This window comes from Dipodomys spectabilis, unplaced genomic scaffold (genome assembly GCF_019054845.1).
Source record: "Dipodomys spectabilis isolate Male_0828 unplaced genomic scaffold, ASM1905484v1 ptg000050l, whole genome shotgun sequence".
NCBI lineage: Eukaryota > Metazoa > Chordata > Mammalia > Rodentia > Heteromyidae > Dipodomys > Dipodomys spectabilis.
The window spans coordinates 6736391-6752860 of NW_024870727.1; the positions used below are offsets into that span (position 1 = coordinate 6736391).

Genomic DNA, 16470 nt, shown 5'->3' on the forward strand with positions numbered 1-16470 from the left:
TAATATTCTCATTCATAGTAAACTTCCATAATTGGAATCATTGGTATAATTTGATTTATAACTAAATATGAAATACTACTACATTGAAAGCCTCTCCTGTATCAAACTCCATACCCAATTCTAACTTTTCTTTAAAACTTAAAGCTATATAGTACGTAACCTAGGAATATGGCTGGGATGGACATTGTACACATTAACACAATACCCATTAAGGTATAAGCCCATTAATTCTAATGGGCTTAATAAATATCATTAATTTAATAAGTGAAAGTGTGTATGTGTGTGTGTGTGTGTGTGTGTGTGTCTGTGTGCATGCATACGTGCATGCATCTGCATACCCACTGGTCCAGGGGCTTGAACTGAGGTCACTGGTCCCTGCACTTTTTTGTTCAAGATTAGTGCTCTGCCACTTGAACCACAGCTCCACTTCTGGCTTTTTGGATAGCTAATTTGAGATAAGAGTCCCATGGACTTCTTTCCTGCCATGGCTGACTTCAAACCTTGATACTCAACTCTCAGTCTTCTGAATAGCTACACAATTATAAGCATGAGCCACTGGTGCTCAACCAATAAGGAAAATTTAATAAAGTAAATTCCACATGCTTCTAGGAAATTCCAGTAGTATATAAGGCATAGGAATTATATTCAGTATTTCTCCTTTGCAAAAGCCTGTATAGTAGATAAATATTATTATCTCAATGTAATTTTTTAGCCTATCAACCACAAAATTCATGATGTTAACATGATCAATCTTAGTACCTAATAATAAAAAAAGGTTTTCTCCTATCAAAATCTCTCTGGTTCTCAAGTGCTAAAATCAAAAATCCCTCTAATTATCATATTCGAAAAGAAATAAATATTCTATATGATCCAGTAAAATTATATAAGGGAATCCATTATACTTTGTTTCAGTTCATTCTAAAGACTCTTACATAACTTGCTATTTGAAGGCAGCACAAAAAGTAATAGAATTCAGGCAGACATTTAGCCTTTCCATACAATAAAGCCACTCAAAATATCAGTTTAAGTGTGTATTTACCCCTCTGGCACTTTTCTTTAGAATCTGTACGGTGTCTGGAACATGGTTTACACCCCCAATAATTATTGCTGAGTGAATCATAAGTAATCTCTTGCAGATTAGAACAGAGGGGAATTTATTAATTGTGCTTTTCAAAGGAATCATTCTAAAATACTTCCCACCTGAGTAACAGAGAATATAAAAAAAACCTTGGAAATGCAACATGCTGTTCTTGAACCTCTGCTGCCACAACTCTGCCCCCTCATTCTGAATTAAATTACATGGACAGGTGAAAAGAGTCTTACGTCTACATCTTTGATTTCCGAATCTTGATAGCTTTTCTGTAAGCAAGCTGAGCACTGATATTTGTATCACACATCCTGAAGAAAAGATAATAAGGCCAGCACTGTATTATTTTTCAAGAGAAAAAATGCCAAGAACAAAAAAATGAAAATGTCAAATGATTGGTTGATATATTGTATTACTTGAAGAGTATTTTCTTAGGAGAACTGACCAAGTGATTTACTAACAGCTTTACTGGACAGTCCTTGGATCACAATGCAGATGAAAATAAAGTAGGAATCCATCTCATGTTTACTCTAGCTAGACATTTGACAGATGGAAAGGAAAAAAATAAGACACAATTAGTCTACCAAAAAATGTAGGCTTTTTTATAGGTTTTCCAATTCTGGAAAATAAATTTTGCACTGGGAATTTTTGTCAAAGACCCTATTTCTTACTAGCTCACCCTATCTCACCTATCTCTACTTCTGTTTGTTTGTTTGTTTTGTTGGTTGTGGGGCTCTGGGTTTGGGCGCTGTCCCTGTGCTCATCAGCTCAAGGAGAGTGCTCTATCACTTGAGCTACAGCACCACTTCCGGTTTTCTAGTTTATTGGAGGTAAGTCTCACAGACTTTCCTGACCAGGCTGGCTTTGAACCAAGGTCCTCAGATGTCAGCCTTCTGAGTAACTAGGATTATAGGCATGAGCCACTGGTGCCCACCTATCTCTACTTCTATGAGCAACTATTACCCTGTGTGCTTTTCTTCCCAGATCACGGTGCATGGAGGTAAAGATTGTGAGGCTACATTTGGCACTCAGTTGGAATATAGGCACAAAAAAACCCCAGTGAAGTCTCAGATACACTCCGGTAATAATAGATATAACTTACACTATTGAATCTCATATGACTGAGCTGTCCAGAAGTTCCTCAGGAAGAGTATTATTCAGTCACTTCACTAACATTTTCATTACATAAATAATAGATGCGTATTCACAAAAATGAATAATAGTCAAGAGTATTTCTTCTCAAAATGGAGACGTTTCCAGTGAATAAATAATAATAATTAGGCCAGCCTAGGTACCGCTGGCTCACTCCTGTATTTCTAGCTACTCACTAAGTGGGGGTGAAGATGTTGTTGAAGTGATGATACAGATCAAAATAGATCATACACATAAACTGCTTTGTTAAATTGCAAAAAAAAAAAAAACCATAAAATTAAGGTAAGTAAAGGAAGGGTGTGGGTGGCACTAAGTAGTGTATAATAAGGATTTTTCTGACTGACCTTGAACATTGTTTTGCCTAATCTCCCACTCAGGGAAGAATTTCTTCTACATGTCCTGACAGATGGCATTCCAAATATCATTTAAATGTTTCAATAAAAGAAAATTCTCATCAAAGCCTGTTGCATCATTGGTTAAAACCATTCTTATGTTGAACTGAATTATTTGCAGATTACTAACACTGATTGTTGCTTGGCATCACCAGTATATATTATATAGAATCATTATTCTGTGTTCCACATAGAAGGCCCTTCTATTTGAAAGTACTTACTAAGTCTCTGACTAATACCATTATATTGTCTAAACATTGATTTCATTCCATCTTATTCAGAGACTCTTTATTTCCAGACCAATTAAACATTCTAGACACACTCCAATCTGGTGAAGATCTGAATATTTGCTCATTAGTACAGATAATTCAAGAGGCTCTGTGGCTAAGGCGCAATCATATGAAAATAACACTCATTATATGGAAATACTACCTTCTATCGATTTAACATAAGATTTTATGTGCAATTTTTGTAGCTCTATCATATTGTCAAATCACATTTCGCTTGTGGTTAGTTTAAAACATTCACATTTTCTTTTCTGCATGAGCAAACTCCGTGCCATGATTATATTTGTAAAACTGATTTGTTAAATCTATAACATGAGGTACTCAGTTTTGAACCAGTCAAGAAAATTTTGAATTTTTCTCTGTCAACAATAAGATTAGTTCCTGGTTGGATAAGATTCATGCCATCTGAAAATTTTATAGACATCCTTTCATTTTCTTATCTTAGTCACTAAGGAAAATAATGTCCACAAAGGAGTAAGTCATGCCATTAAAAGCCTTTTCTATATAATAACACAGTCCATACTTGAATGGTATTAATTAGTTATTCAACTAGTTATAATCTACTGAAGGATGTAACTATCCTGCATAAATGTCACCATCTCTTCCACAAGAAAATCATGCTTTGCCTAAATTTAAATATTTCACGTTCTTGGCATCCTCAGATCCTACCAACTATTTCTTTTTTTAAAATATCAGCACTTTATTAAGAGTGTAAAAAAAGGTTGACGTCTGGAGGATGAATTAATCATTATTTTGCTAATGACCAAGTAAGGTAAAGGCAACTAGATTTAGACATCTTTGCTTAAATAAGAAATTGCTTATCTGTTCCCTAATCTCATCTTAAGCTAAAACTTTAGCCCCCTGAAAAATGACATTCACATTCACAGTGCCTAGGCAAAAATCTATGGCCTCTGGTGAAGAAATGGAAACAAACCTATTCATCTCTGAGAAAAGGTAGGAAAGCAACCTGCCTCCATTGTCACGTACTGAAGAATAAAGCATAAACTCTTCCCCTGGGAAAGGAATCTGTCTTGTGCCCAGTTCAGATATCAACAAGAGTGCTAGCATTATAGATAAGGAGTAGAAAACATTCTGTGGCATGAGACAAACTATATTTTTTTTACTAAAGTTTGCCTGCTATGGGAAAATGTTCAAAATAAGGAAAGAAATAATCATAAGGAAGAATTGTTAATAATAAGAAATAATTTTTCTATAATTAAAGAAAATAAGAAACAAAAACTGTAAAAGAATTAAAAACAAAGCAATACAAAAATAGTTCCATTTTCACAATAATACATATATATAATAGTTCCAGAGGCTCTAAATAGTTCAATAAGGGAAAGAAAAAGAATAAATGTCATAGTTTGGAAAGAAAAAAAAGCCTAATGATCCATGGAGAAAATCCTAAAGAATCTTTGGAAAATCTTTGGATAGCTTAGAATATCAGAATAAAAGGAGAATGTTTTTTAAAAAATCAGTTGTGTTTCTACAAGTAAGCAATGAACCACACAAAAAAACAGAAATTTAAATAGGATTGTATAACAAAATAATTATATCAAGTAGTTTCAATTTATATGTCAACATCTAAGAAGGCAATTTTAGCCATTAACCTACTGTTTCTCAAAATGTAAATGGAAAAGTAAAAGATGTCTAAGAGTCTGAACAATTACAGAAGAAAAAGAGAATAAAGTTGGGAAACTTTGTAGATTCATAATCCCTAATCAAATGGCTTTCATTTGTCTCACACTATAAATAAAGTCAAAAAACTTATAGGTACATTTGTGATGCTGAGCTGAGCTCTGGTGATTACCCAGAGCAGCCAGAATTACCTTGTCCTGCTGATAGGAATGAGAATAGCATCTCACCTTGCAAGAGGCTAATCATACACTTGCCATGGGCCCAAACATCCTTGGGAAATGAGTAGACAAATTGTGGAACCCGCTAACAATTTTAAATGAACAGTAAAGGGGAGCAAACTAAAGACATACAACAATATGAATGAATCACTACAAGCGATCGCAGGACAAAATCGATTAAGATTATTTTGGTAAATTTAAAGGGTATTTGAAAAAATTAAATGTTTTCTCATGATTACTCTTAGAAAACAGTAAAAGAAAAATGTCTATTTTTCTCAAATTGAGCTATGCTGTAATAAAAAATATCAGTGAAATATTGAAACAGCCCTACATCTCCCCATTTATTTAAATTCTCTTTTAAAAATTTAGCTTTTGTGGTAGGATAATAAAATATAAACATTGAAAAGCAGTAAACAAACATTTATACTTATAAAAATGTAAATAAAACTGAGTTCTGGGAATTAAGTTAAAAGAAAACAATATTATTATATAGAAACATAGGCTGCCTGGTTTTCCTCATTTGTAGTATCTTTCCAGGATAGTTCTAGAAGAGGATCACAATAGCTCAATAGCTATGTATGTATGACCATACAAAATGATGCTAATCGAAATGAACTCCCAAGATATAGAAACAAAAGGGTTTTTTTTATTTTGTGTTCTTGTTTTTTATGTACTGTGTGAAGTTATTTCTTTTTTCTTTTTCCTTTTTTTTTTTTTTGCCTTTGGTTTATCCTCTATTGTCGCTCTTTGATTTTGGTACTCTGTGTCTTGTATAAATTTATCTGATTTGGGGAAGGGAAAGGGAATAACAAAATGGTGAGACAAAAGACAAAGGTTGAACCAATGCAATAGTGATACTCACAAGACACTATGTTGGAAATGAACTTTACAACTTGTAGGAGTGGGAGGGAATCACAAGGAGGCAAAGTGGGAGAAAAATGAGGGAGAGGCTAGCAACATTTGACAAGAAATGCACTCATTACCTTACTGTAACTGTAACCCCTCTGAATATCACCTTTACAATAAAATAAAATAAAATTTAAAAATTAATTATTTAAAAAATAAACTTTGTGCTGAAGAAGTGGCTCAATGGTAAAGCTGCTGCCTAGCAAGCATGAGGTTCTGAGTTCAAATCACAACACCACAAAAACATAGGTGAAAGGATAAAATATTATCCAGACATAAATGAATACTTAAATAATGAAGAGAAATGTCACATAGCTGAATAGGAAGACACTAGTAATGAAATATCGTTTGGTTTAATCCCAGTGAAAAGCATCAAATATTATTTTTGCTACTTAAAAAATGATCATAGAATTCATAAGGAAGAAATACGCCATATTAGTCAACAAATGTTTTTTCAAAGATGACATTAGTGCTTTCTCTTTTGAAAATCAGAATGTTTGGAAAATAATAATAATCAAAACCATTTCCAGTAACAGAAATAGTTTAAAGCCAGCCACTGACCCAGATGGGTATCTGAACCCAATATATGGCAGAGGTAGCACCTTATGTCACCAAGAGAAGGGTGAGCCATTGATAAATGAACTAAAAAGCCTGAGATAATTATTAAAATAGACTTATATTCTGGCTTCACTGGTTTAAAAACCTAGGGCATTCTAAAACAAGCAGACACATCAAATCATGCAATTTTTAATAGGAAGATAAACTTTAAAGCATCCACAAACAGTAAGCAGGAAAAGCAAAAGAATACCCACAGGTTATGAATTTTTTATTTATTTTTATTTGTATTTGTAATTTTAAATTTTATTATAAAAGTGATGTACAAAGGGATTACAGTTACATAAGCCAGGTAATGAGTACATTTATTTTTGAACAGTGTTACCCCCTCCCTCATTTTCTCCAACTTTTTCCCCTCCTGCTTCCCCTTCCCTCACCAAGTTGCAAAGTTCATTTCCAACATGGTTTCTAATATCACTGTTGCATTGATCCACCATTTCTATGATTCCCCTTTCCTTCCCCACTCAGTTAAACTTATATACAAGACAAAGGGTACAGAAATCATACACAGTGACATCAAGAAATGAAACAAAGAGGAAAAAAAGAAAGAAAAAAGAAATAACTGCGAACAGTACAATTAAAAAAAAAACAGGGGTAACATTGATGGACAAGTAATGTACTCATTGCCTTACTCGTGTAACTGTAGCCCCTCTGTAGAGCATCTTTACAATAAAATAAAATTTAAAAAATAAACTTTTGTTTCCATTTCTTGGAGTTCATTGTAGTAGGCATCTTTTTTTTTTTTTTTTTTTTTTGGTCGTGGGGCCTAGGCACTGTCCCTCAACTCTTAAGCTCAAGACTAGTGCTCTACCATTTGAGCCACAGTGCCACTTCCGGTTTTCTGAGTAGTTTATTGGAAATAAAAGTCTCACGGACTCCTCAGATTTCAGCCTCCTGAGTAGCTTGGATTACAGGTGTGAGCCACCGCCGCCCAGCTAGGCATCATTCTTTATAGTCATATGCAAATAGTTATTGAGCCATTGTGATCCTCCGCTAAGAATATTCTAGTTGCTACAAATGAGAGAAACCACGCAGCCTAAATTTTTGGCATTAAACCATGCAGCAGGCCTGTGTTGTTCATTTGTTTTTGGCAGGAAAGGGGGCAGGTCTGGCTTACTTTGCTTAATATATATTTATATTTTTTTCAAGTTTTTCTACTTCCTTACAAATGGGGCAATGCCATTCTTTCTAATGGAAGCATAGTATTAAATTGTGTGTGTGATATATATGTGATATATATACATATATACCACGTGATATATAGATAGATAGATAGATCACATTTTCTTGATTCATTCATCCACTGAGGGACATCTGGGTTGATTTCATATCTAAGCTATGGTAAATAATGCTGCAATGAACATGGTTGTGCTGGTGGCTTTAGTGTAGGCTGGTTTGTGGTCATTTGGGTAAATGCCCAAATGGTGGGTCATAGGGGAGCTCTATGTTTAGGCTTTTGATGAACCTTCATACTCCTTTCAGTATGTGGCCACATCCCAGCCACCAGCTATTATTGTTAGTTTTCTTGATAATGGCCATTCTAACTGGAATGAGGTGGAATTTTAATGTTGTTTTGATTTACATTTCTCTTCTGGCCAGAGATGTTGAACATTTCTTCATGTGTCTATTGGCCATTCTTCTTTCTTTTTCAGAGATGTCTAAGTCTTTAGCCCACTTATTAATGGGGTTGTTTTCTTTGTGGATTTGTTTTGGGGGCATTTAATTTTTTGAGTTCTAGGTATATTTTAGATATGAAGACCTTGTCTGATGCATATCTAATAAAGATCTTCTTGCTTTCTATTATTTTGCTAGCTATATCCTTTGATATGCAAAACCTCTGCAATTTGATGCAGTCCCATTTACACTTTCTTTGACTTGCTGTTTCTGGATCTTTACTTAGGAAGCTTCAACCTGTATCAAGACGCCCTAGTGTTTCCCCTACTCTTTCCTGTAATATTTTCAGGGTATCTGCTCTTACATATGATCCATTTGGAATTGATTCTGGTGCAGGATCTAACTTCAGCTTTCTGCAGGTGTATAGCCAATTCTGCTAGCACCACTTGTTGAAGAGGATGTCTTTCAACCTGTGTTTTTGGCTCCCTTCTTAAAGATTAGAGTTCATTTCTGGGTCTTCTATTCTATTCCATTTGTCTTCAGAACTATTCTTGTGCCAGTACCAAGCTGTTTTGATTACTATAGCTTTGTAATAGTGTTTGAAGTTTGATATTGATATTCCCCCAGCACTGTTCTTCCTGCTAAGGATAGTTTTTGCTATTTGGGGTCTTCTATTATTCCATATGAATTTTTAGATTACTTCTTCTGTATCATTGAAGAATGTTGCTGGGATTTTGACGGGTATTGAATCGGATTGGTAGATAGCTTTGGACAGTAATGCCATTTTCATGCTGTTAATCCTCCCAATCCAGGAGCATAGGATGTTTTTCCACTTCCTTAGTTCTGCTTTAATTTCCTTTTCCAAGTTACGAATTGATTTTTAAAATAAGCTTTTGTATCTTATAAAATTTATTATTTTACATGATCCCATTCTCTCAGAATAGGGCTAATCAATCAAGTAAGCAATCACTGCCCACTAGTAAGACTAACTCCATTCTTTTGACGAAAAGTCAATGACTTCTGTGATTTGGCGTTTTTCTCTAACTTGCTTTTTACCAAAAGCCCTATCAGCATAGCTAAATCATAGTGATTTCCTCTGGGATAAAATCAAACTAATCAGTGCTGAGACCTCTTTCTGATTACAATTACAGGGTTTTTTTCACTGCAGCCCAGTGAGATGGTCCATTTTGATCCTGGGCTACCTCCTGCATCTCCCAATGCCTTCAAATGATAAATGAGCTTTTAAAGAAGGAATCATTGTTTCCTCTACAAAGTGCACAGGACATAAAAACATATCTTTAAAGAATATATCATTTTAGAAAGCACCCATAAACATGGCTAAGTGCAAAACACAGGCTCTACAAACACTTCTAGTATTTGCTGAGCAAATATCTAATATGAGTGCTGCAAACATACAGTGAATAAGGCGGTAATTACAAGAAAATCCAAATGAATAGATTGCCAAAATGCAACCTCTCTTCCAAAATTTCTAAATAAATGTTTATATTTTCACCTTCAGGGTAGAGAGGGAGTCTGGATCTTCTTTGGGACCCTGTTGTGAAGCTATCTCAGGTTTCATGGTTCAATAGTATCAAAGTTCATAGAACCTCATCCAGTCTAACAATCTTCTGCTAGTGGTTGTTTGGCCACCATAGAGTACTCAGAATTAAACACATTTTTTAATCTATCTTTTTTACTTTTATTTTATTTTATTTTATTTGAGAACATACTGTACAGAGGGGTTACAATTACATGGGCAGGATAATGCATACATTTCTTACCAAGCATTGCAGCCTCCTCCTTTGTTTACCCTTCACCTCCCTTCCCAGCCTTCCCCCTCCCACCCACGCAATCATTCCCTCCCTCCCCCCCCCACACCGACATTGTAAAGCTCGTTTTTGACATGACATTTTGTACTTCTCATTGTTGCAACAGGTCCACCTGAATCCTTAAACGACTTCTTTGTCCCCATCTCCTCCACAAGTTATACTGACATCAAATATAGTGAAAGCGGGGGTTACACAGTGGGGGAGGGACATACAAAGCAACAAAGAAATAATCTTATAAATGCGTTAGAAACACATGCATGAAAGAAAAAAAACATTAAAATACATATTTAAGGGTTCGTTTTTCCTAACATCATATTATCTGACCTTTTCCGCTTGACTCATACATATACTAGATATTGCAAATAAGGGAAACCATGGGACCTATGTTTCTTTGGGCCTGGCTTACTTCACTTAATATAATTTTTTCCAAGCCTTTCCATTTCCTAACAAATGGGGAAATGTCATTCTTTCTGATGGAGGCATAGAATTCCATTGTGTATATATACCACATTTTCTTGATCCATTCATCTACTGAGGGGCATCTGGGTTGGTTTCATATCTTAGCTATGGTAAATAATGCTGCAATAAACATAGTTGTGCTGGTAGCTTTAGTGTGGTCTTTTTTGTAAACATTTGGGTAAATGCCTAAAAGTGGGATTGCTGGGTCATAGGGGAGTTCTATGTGAAGTCTTTTGAGGAACCTCCATACTGCTTTCCAAAGTGGTTGAACAAGTTTACATTCCCACCAACAATGAAGTAAGGTTCCTTTCTGTCCACATCCCCTCCAGCATCTGTTGTTGTTAGAGTTCTTGATTTTTGCTGTTCTAACTGGAGTGAGGTGATATCTCAATGTTGTTTTGATTTGCATTTCTTTTATGGCTAGGGATGTTGAACATTTCTTCATGTGTCTATTGGCCATCCTTCTTTCTTCTTCAGAGAAGTTTCTCTTTAAGTCTTTCGCCCACTTATTTATTGGGCAGTTGTTTCTTTGAGGATTTGTTGTTGGGGGGTTTAATTTTTTGAGTTCCAAGTATATTTTAGATATGAGACCCTTGTCCGTTGTATGGCTAGTAAAGATCTTCTCCCAATCCGTGGGCTTTCTATTGATCTTGCTAGCTATGTCCTTTGCCATGCAGAAGCTCTGCAACCTTATGCAATCCCATTTGTCCAACCTTTCTTTGATTTGTTGTGTTTCCGGGTCTCTATTCAGAAAATTTCGGCCTGAGCCAAGGAGACCTAGGGTTTCTCCTATTCCATCCTGTAATGTTTTCAGAGTGTCTGCTTTGAGTTCAAGGTCTTTGATCCATTTGGAGTTGATTCTGGTGCAGGGTGATATATAAGGATCTAGCTTTAGTTTTCTACAAGGGATTAACCAATTTTGCCAGCACCATTTACTGAAGAGGCTGTCTTTCTTCCATTGTATTGTTTTAGCTCCCTTATCGAAGATTAGATGGCTATAGGTCTGTAGGTTCATTTCTGGGTTTTCAATTCTATTCCATTGGTCCTGAGGTCTGTTCTTATGCCAATACCAAGCTGTTTTGATTACTATGGCTTTATAGTAGAGTTTGAAATTTGGTATTGATATTCCTCCAGCAGTGTTCTTTCCGTTGAGGAGCGTTTTTGCTATTCGGGGTCTTTTATTGTTCCATATGAATTTTTGGATTGCCTCTTCTATTTCCTTGAAGAATGAGGGTGGAATTTTGATAGGTATTGCGTTGAATTTGTAGATAGCCTTGGGAAGTATTGCCATTTTCACGATGTTAATCTTTCCAATCCAGGAGCATGGGAGGTTTTGCCATTTTTTAAGTTCTGTGTTGATTTCCTTTTTCAAGATTTTAAAGTTTTCATCATAGAGGTCCTTCACTTCTTTAGTTAAGTTAATTCCTAGGTATTTTATTTTTTGTGGGGCTATTACAAATGGAGTTGCTTTCCTAATTCCAGCCACATTTTTCTCATTGTTGGCATACAGAAAAGCCATTGATTTTTGGGGGTTAATTTTATAACCTGCTACTTTGCCAAAGTTTTGAATCAGCTTGAGTAATTTGGGAGTGGAGTCTATGGGATTCTTTAAATACAAGATCATGTCATCTGCAAAGAGGGAGAGTTTTATTTCTTCTTTCCCTATTTGGATCCCCTTTATGTCTGCATCTTGTCTTATTGCTGTAGCTAGGCATTCTAATACTAGATTGAAGAGAAGTGGAGAGAGTGGGCATCCTTGTCTTGTTCCTGAGTTAAGAGGAAATGGCTTTAGTTTTTCACCATTGAGTATAATGCTGGCTGTAGGTTTGTCATATACAGCCTTTATTGTATTGAGGAATGTTCCATGGATTCCTAATTTTTTAATCTATCTTTTTAAAAACTCATATGGAGACTGGGAAGGTGGCTCAGTGGCAGAGTGCTTGCCTTGCATGCATGAGGCCCTGGGTTCGATTCCTCAGTACCACATAAGCAGAAGAAGCCAGAAGTGACACTGTGGTTCAAGTGGTAGAGCACTAGCCTTGAGCTGAAGAGCTGAGGGACAGCGCCCAGGCCTAGAGTTCAGGCCTCATGATGGACAAAAAAAAAAAAAGTCATGAACATGGTTCCTACAAGGCCTTCCATAAGTTACTACTCATGGAAAAAAAGATGTGCACTACATACAAAGCCACTTTGATGCCTCCTCTCCATCCTTCCTCTCTTTTTGTTAAACTTATCCTTCCCTGGTCCTCTTAGTCTTATCCTTCATCTTTCTCTCCAGTCTAATCCATTTTGGTCAAATGAACTGAACTGACAGGCTAAGATTCTTGAAAAATAGTTTTGCAAAGCCAGAAAACTCCATTGTAAACAAGGATATGACAAAATCTAGAAACATCCAGTCCTCTGAGATTTTCCCCAACACCTTAATTGATGTTTACAAAATGTACATAAGGAATGAATGGCTATAAAGCAAAAGGAATTCTTTATGATATAAAAGAAATGATTTGTGGCCAAGTCAGAATAACCAGGTTTTAAAAGAAACTCTATTCTTATCCCCTGTGGCTTGCTTTTATTTTTATTGCTCTTATAAAGTTAATGTAAATAGACATGCTTCTCAAATATGCTTTTTCTCAATGAATTAAATATTTGAGTAGAGGGTATTAGATACCTTGATGTCAAATGAACATGTGATTGTCTTGAAAATTCTAACATGTTAGTGAAAATTCACCAAAGCAAATTGATGTGTATTCTAAAAGGATTCTGTATCATTTGCACAAATCATTAGTCATAGACTCTAGCAATATCTCATTAACTCATATTCCTCTGAACTCAGAAACTTCATAGGAAAGGAGGTAAGATACAACATTGTATCTTTCCTCTGGCTAAAAATAGGAAGCACAAACAAAGTTCCTTATAACCTCTCTGACTTCTGTTTGTATTGGAAGTAAAATGCATCCATCCACCTTATGATCATGTAATTCTATAATTCTGCACAGGCCAGACAGATCGCTTGATCCCACCTTTGCTTTTCCATTAGCAATAATTCCAAGAAAGGAATTCTTTTAGTTTGTGTATTTTTCAGCCTGGAGTTCATGAATAACTCTTAAAATGTCACACAAGTTCTCTATGTGTGCATGTGGTAACAAGGGTTCTGGATGCAGGTTCATAGCTTTCATTTGATTCTCAAAGAACTCTGTAAAATCTCTCCACAAAATTGTTGAGAACCACTTATTTCTAAATTAAACCAAGCCAGGCATCAGTGGCTTACACATGTAATCCTAGCTACTCCGGAGGCTAAGATCTGAGGATCCCAGTTCAAAGCCAGGCTGGCAGGAAAGCCTAGCTTTTATCTCTAATTAACTAACTTTTATCTCTAATTAACCACCAATACTTCGGAAGCTTGGTATAGCAACAACCTTGAGCACAAAAGCTCAATGTCTAGGCCCTGAGTTCAAGCCTTAGGACCAGCTCTAATAGAATTAAATAAATAAATCATTGCCAAGAGATTCTTATCAGCTAGTGAAAACATGCTACAAAAGGTTATTTGGTTGTTTCTATGATATTTTGAATCCAATATCAATGCATGTAATATAAGCTGTATTTCAAATATTCACTGATAGCTGTCTCCCTATTCCCATTTGGTGACTGGTATGGAGTGGATCAAATCTACTTCCCTCTATCATGGCTTTCAAGGAAGCATGGAAGAATGCCTACTAGCTTATCTCTAGGGGAAGAAGGCAGCTGAGGAATGATCATCTTTCTTTCTGGGTTTGGATTAAAATTCCAGAACTCTAAGCAATATTGAAAGAGTCAGAAGGCAAAGTAAGAGATCATCCTATCAGTAAGTCAAGCCTCATACATTCAACCAAGAAAAACAGGAGGCCCAATGTGAGGAAGGCCTTAACCAGAAAGGAAGATTATCATTCCTTAGCTGCCTTCATCCCCAGAGATAACTTAAAGTCTAGGGTTCTTTCCATATCACCACATCATCCAGCTGCAAGAAAACACGGGGTCTAAATATGTAGCTCAAAATGAACATGCTGCCTAAATTGCAACTTCTTTTAACTAGATTCTAGTAGTTAACAACTCTCTTCTTTTATTAAAAGTAGAGACTCCATAGCCAGGCATCAATGGTTCATTCCTATAATCCTGGCTATTTGGAAAAGTGACATCAGAGGCTGACATATAGAGGCCAGCCCCTACCAAGTTCAAGAGATCCTTTCTCAACCCATTGCTAGATGCTTTGGTCCACATCTGGCATCCTAAACTACATGGGAGCTGAGAGGAGGAGGAGGATTGTGGTTGCAGGCCAGCCTGGGCAGAGAAGTTCACAAAATTCCCTTTCAACAGACCAAAGCTGAATTTGGTAGTGTTTTCCTGTCATCCCAGCAACAACAGAAAGCCTACAATAGGTAGACAGTGGTCTAGACACACAACCAAGACTTTAATCTTAAAATAGAAAAAACCAGGACCGGGAGTGGGGCATACCTCAAGTGGTAGAGCACTGGACCAGCAAGTATGAGGCATTGAATTCAAATCCATCCTCTCCAAAACAAGAACAAATACCACAAATATCCTATGATCATCCCATGTCTTATATACAATATAAGTTAGATTTAAATTCTTTGTCACTATCAGATCCATAAAACATATTCAGCGCTATAAAGTTGCTTTTATAATGCAAACTTAATTTGTACTTCAATAATTCTTGTTTATTTGTCTTAACTGACAATTACAGAAAGAAAAGGCTTCTTCATTTATTACTATCTTTTAAAACATGAGAGTAAAGATAAATGTATGTGATTTCATTCCTGTGCTCTTCTGGGAAGTGTCTTTTAAAAACATAATAATGTTTGTATTTCTTTATCTTTTTACAGGAGCATTGTTTTAAACCCAGCCTATTTCCGAAATCATCTTCGTCAAGCAACAGTATTTAGATGTCTGGAGAGATATTCAGAAGCTGCCCGGTATGTTTGTTATAATTTGTGAAGATTTATTTAAACTTAAATTAATTTTATTCTCAGATTCTGGTAATAGCATAAGGGAACTCTCCATTTCTCTCATGGAATATTATTTTACCCAAATTATTGTCCTATAAATGTCAAGGCAACAATTATTGAGTATCTTTTTCTTTAATTAAAGCTATTCCATGTACATAGCTCTTAGCAAAATTCAAACTTTCCAGCCATGAGGTCACCAACAATGATGGGAAAACTTCCATAGATGTTGGAAGTGAACTTGACCTCTTGCTCTCGAGGATGTTTCCAGTCCAGACTATAATGACACAATTCTGTGATTCTTGAGCTCTGGATATGAAATCCTATCCCATGGAAGGGATCCCAGAAGCCCATTTATAAGAGACATGGCACCAGTTAGGTAGCACCAACGTTTATTAGAGATGCCCCAGAGTGCCTGGATGCCACTGTGTGAATGAGAACCTTGTGAAGCAGTTCCTAATATTCTCATCCTCAAAACATACACTTACAGTGAAGAATTATAAGAGCTGCACAGCATTCTCAATTGTACACTTGAATTCCTTCTCACCTGTGACAAGCAAAGCTTTTTGTTGTGGCTGTTGTTCTGAGATCCAGCTCTTCATACTCAATTCCTTTCCTTGGCAAACTCCCTCGGCATACAGAAGCCTGCTAGTTCTTACTCCTCTACTTTAGCACTCTAGGAATTTGGTGAGGCAATGGGGATCTTTTCTAAGATTAATCCAAGTATACACTTTGAAATCAGAACCAGGAATTGAAATAGAAGCTAAAGGAGTTCCCTGCAATTGACACTGTGAGATTGGTATTAATTATACTTGTATAGCATAGTTCCAGGACTAGACTGAAGTTAACTCAATGATGTATATGAAGGGCAGAGTTAATACCATTTTCTCTCACTTCTCAGTCAATCAACCAACATAGCCTACCATCTTTTGACCTGTGTGTTACTACCCACATTGAAGAATTAAAACAGGTCTTTATTACTCTCTTTTTCACATTCCATTTTTTTTCTTTTACTAATTTTCAAATGTGTTTTATCTCATGAACTCACATATGATTTGTTACACTTCTTATTTTCTCTAGCTGACTTGGGTCTTACTTTCTGCCTATATCTTTGCCTAGATACAAGAATGGAGGTATTTGAAACCTCTTTTAGCCCATGCTTCACAAAAAAAGGAGTTTGTTTTTAATTGTATAAAATTATGGGTTTCATAATGACATTTTCATACATGTATATAATGTCTTTTGATTATATTCATCCCCCCAAGGAAGGAATTTTTAT

General features: G+C 35.8%; 1 protein-coding gene across 1 annotated transcript in view; it reads left to right on the top strand.

Annotated features, from left to right (window-relative positions):
• Spata16 (spermatogenesis associated 16) overlaps positions 1–16470 on the top strand; it is a 197116-nt gene that overhangs the window by 74073 nt on the left and 106573 nt on the right. Inside the window, exon 3 of the mRNA XM_042678915.1 lies at positions 15072–15161. Coding sequence (XP_042534849.1) covers positions 15072–15161 — 90 coding nt within the window. The remainder of the gene's footprint in view (positions 1–15071; positions 15162–16470) is intronic.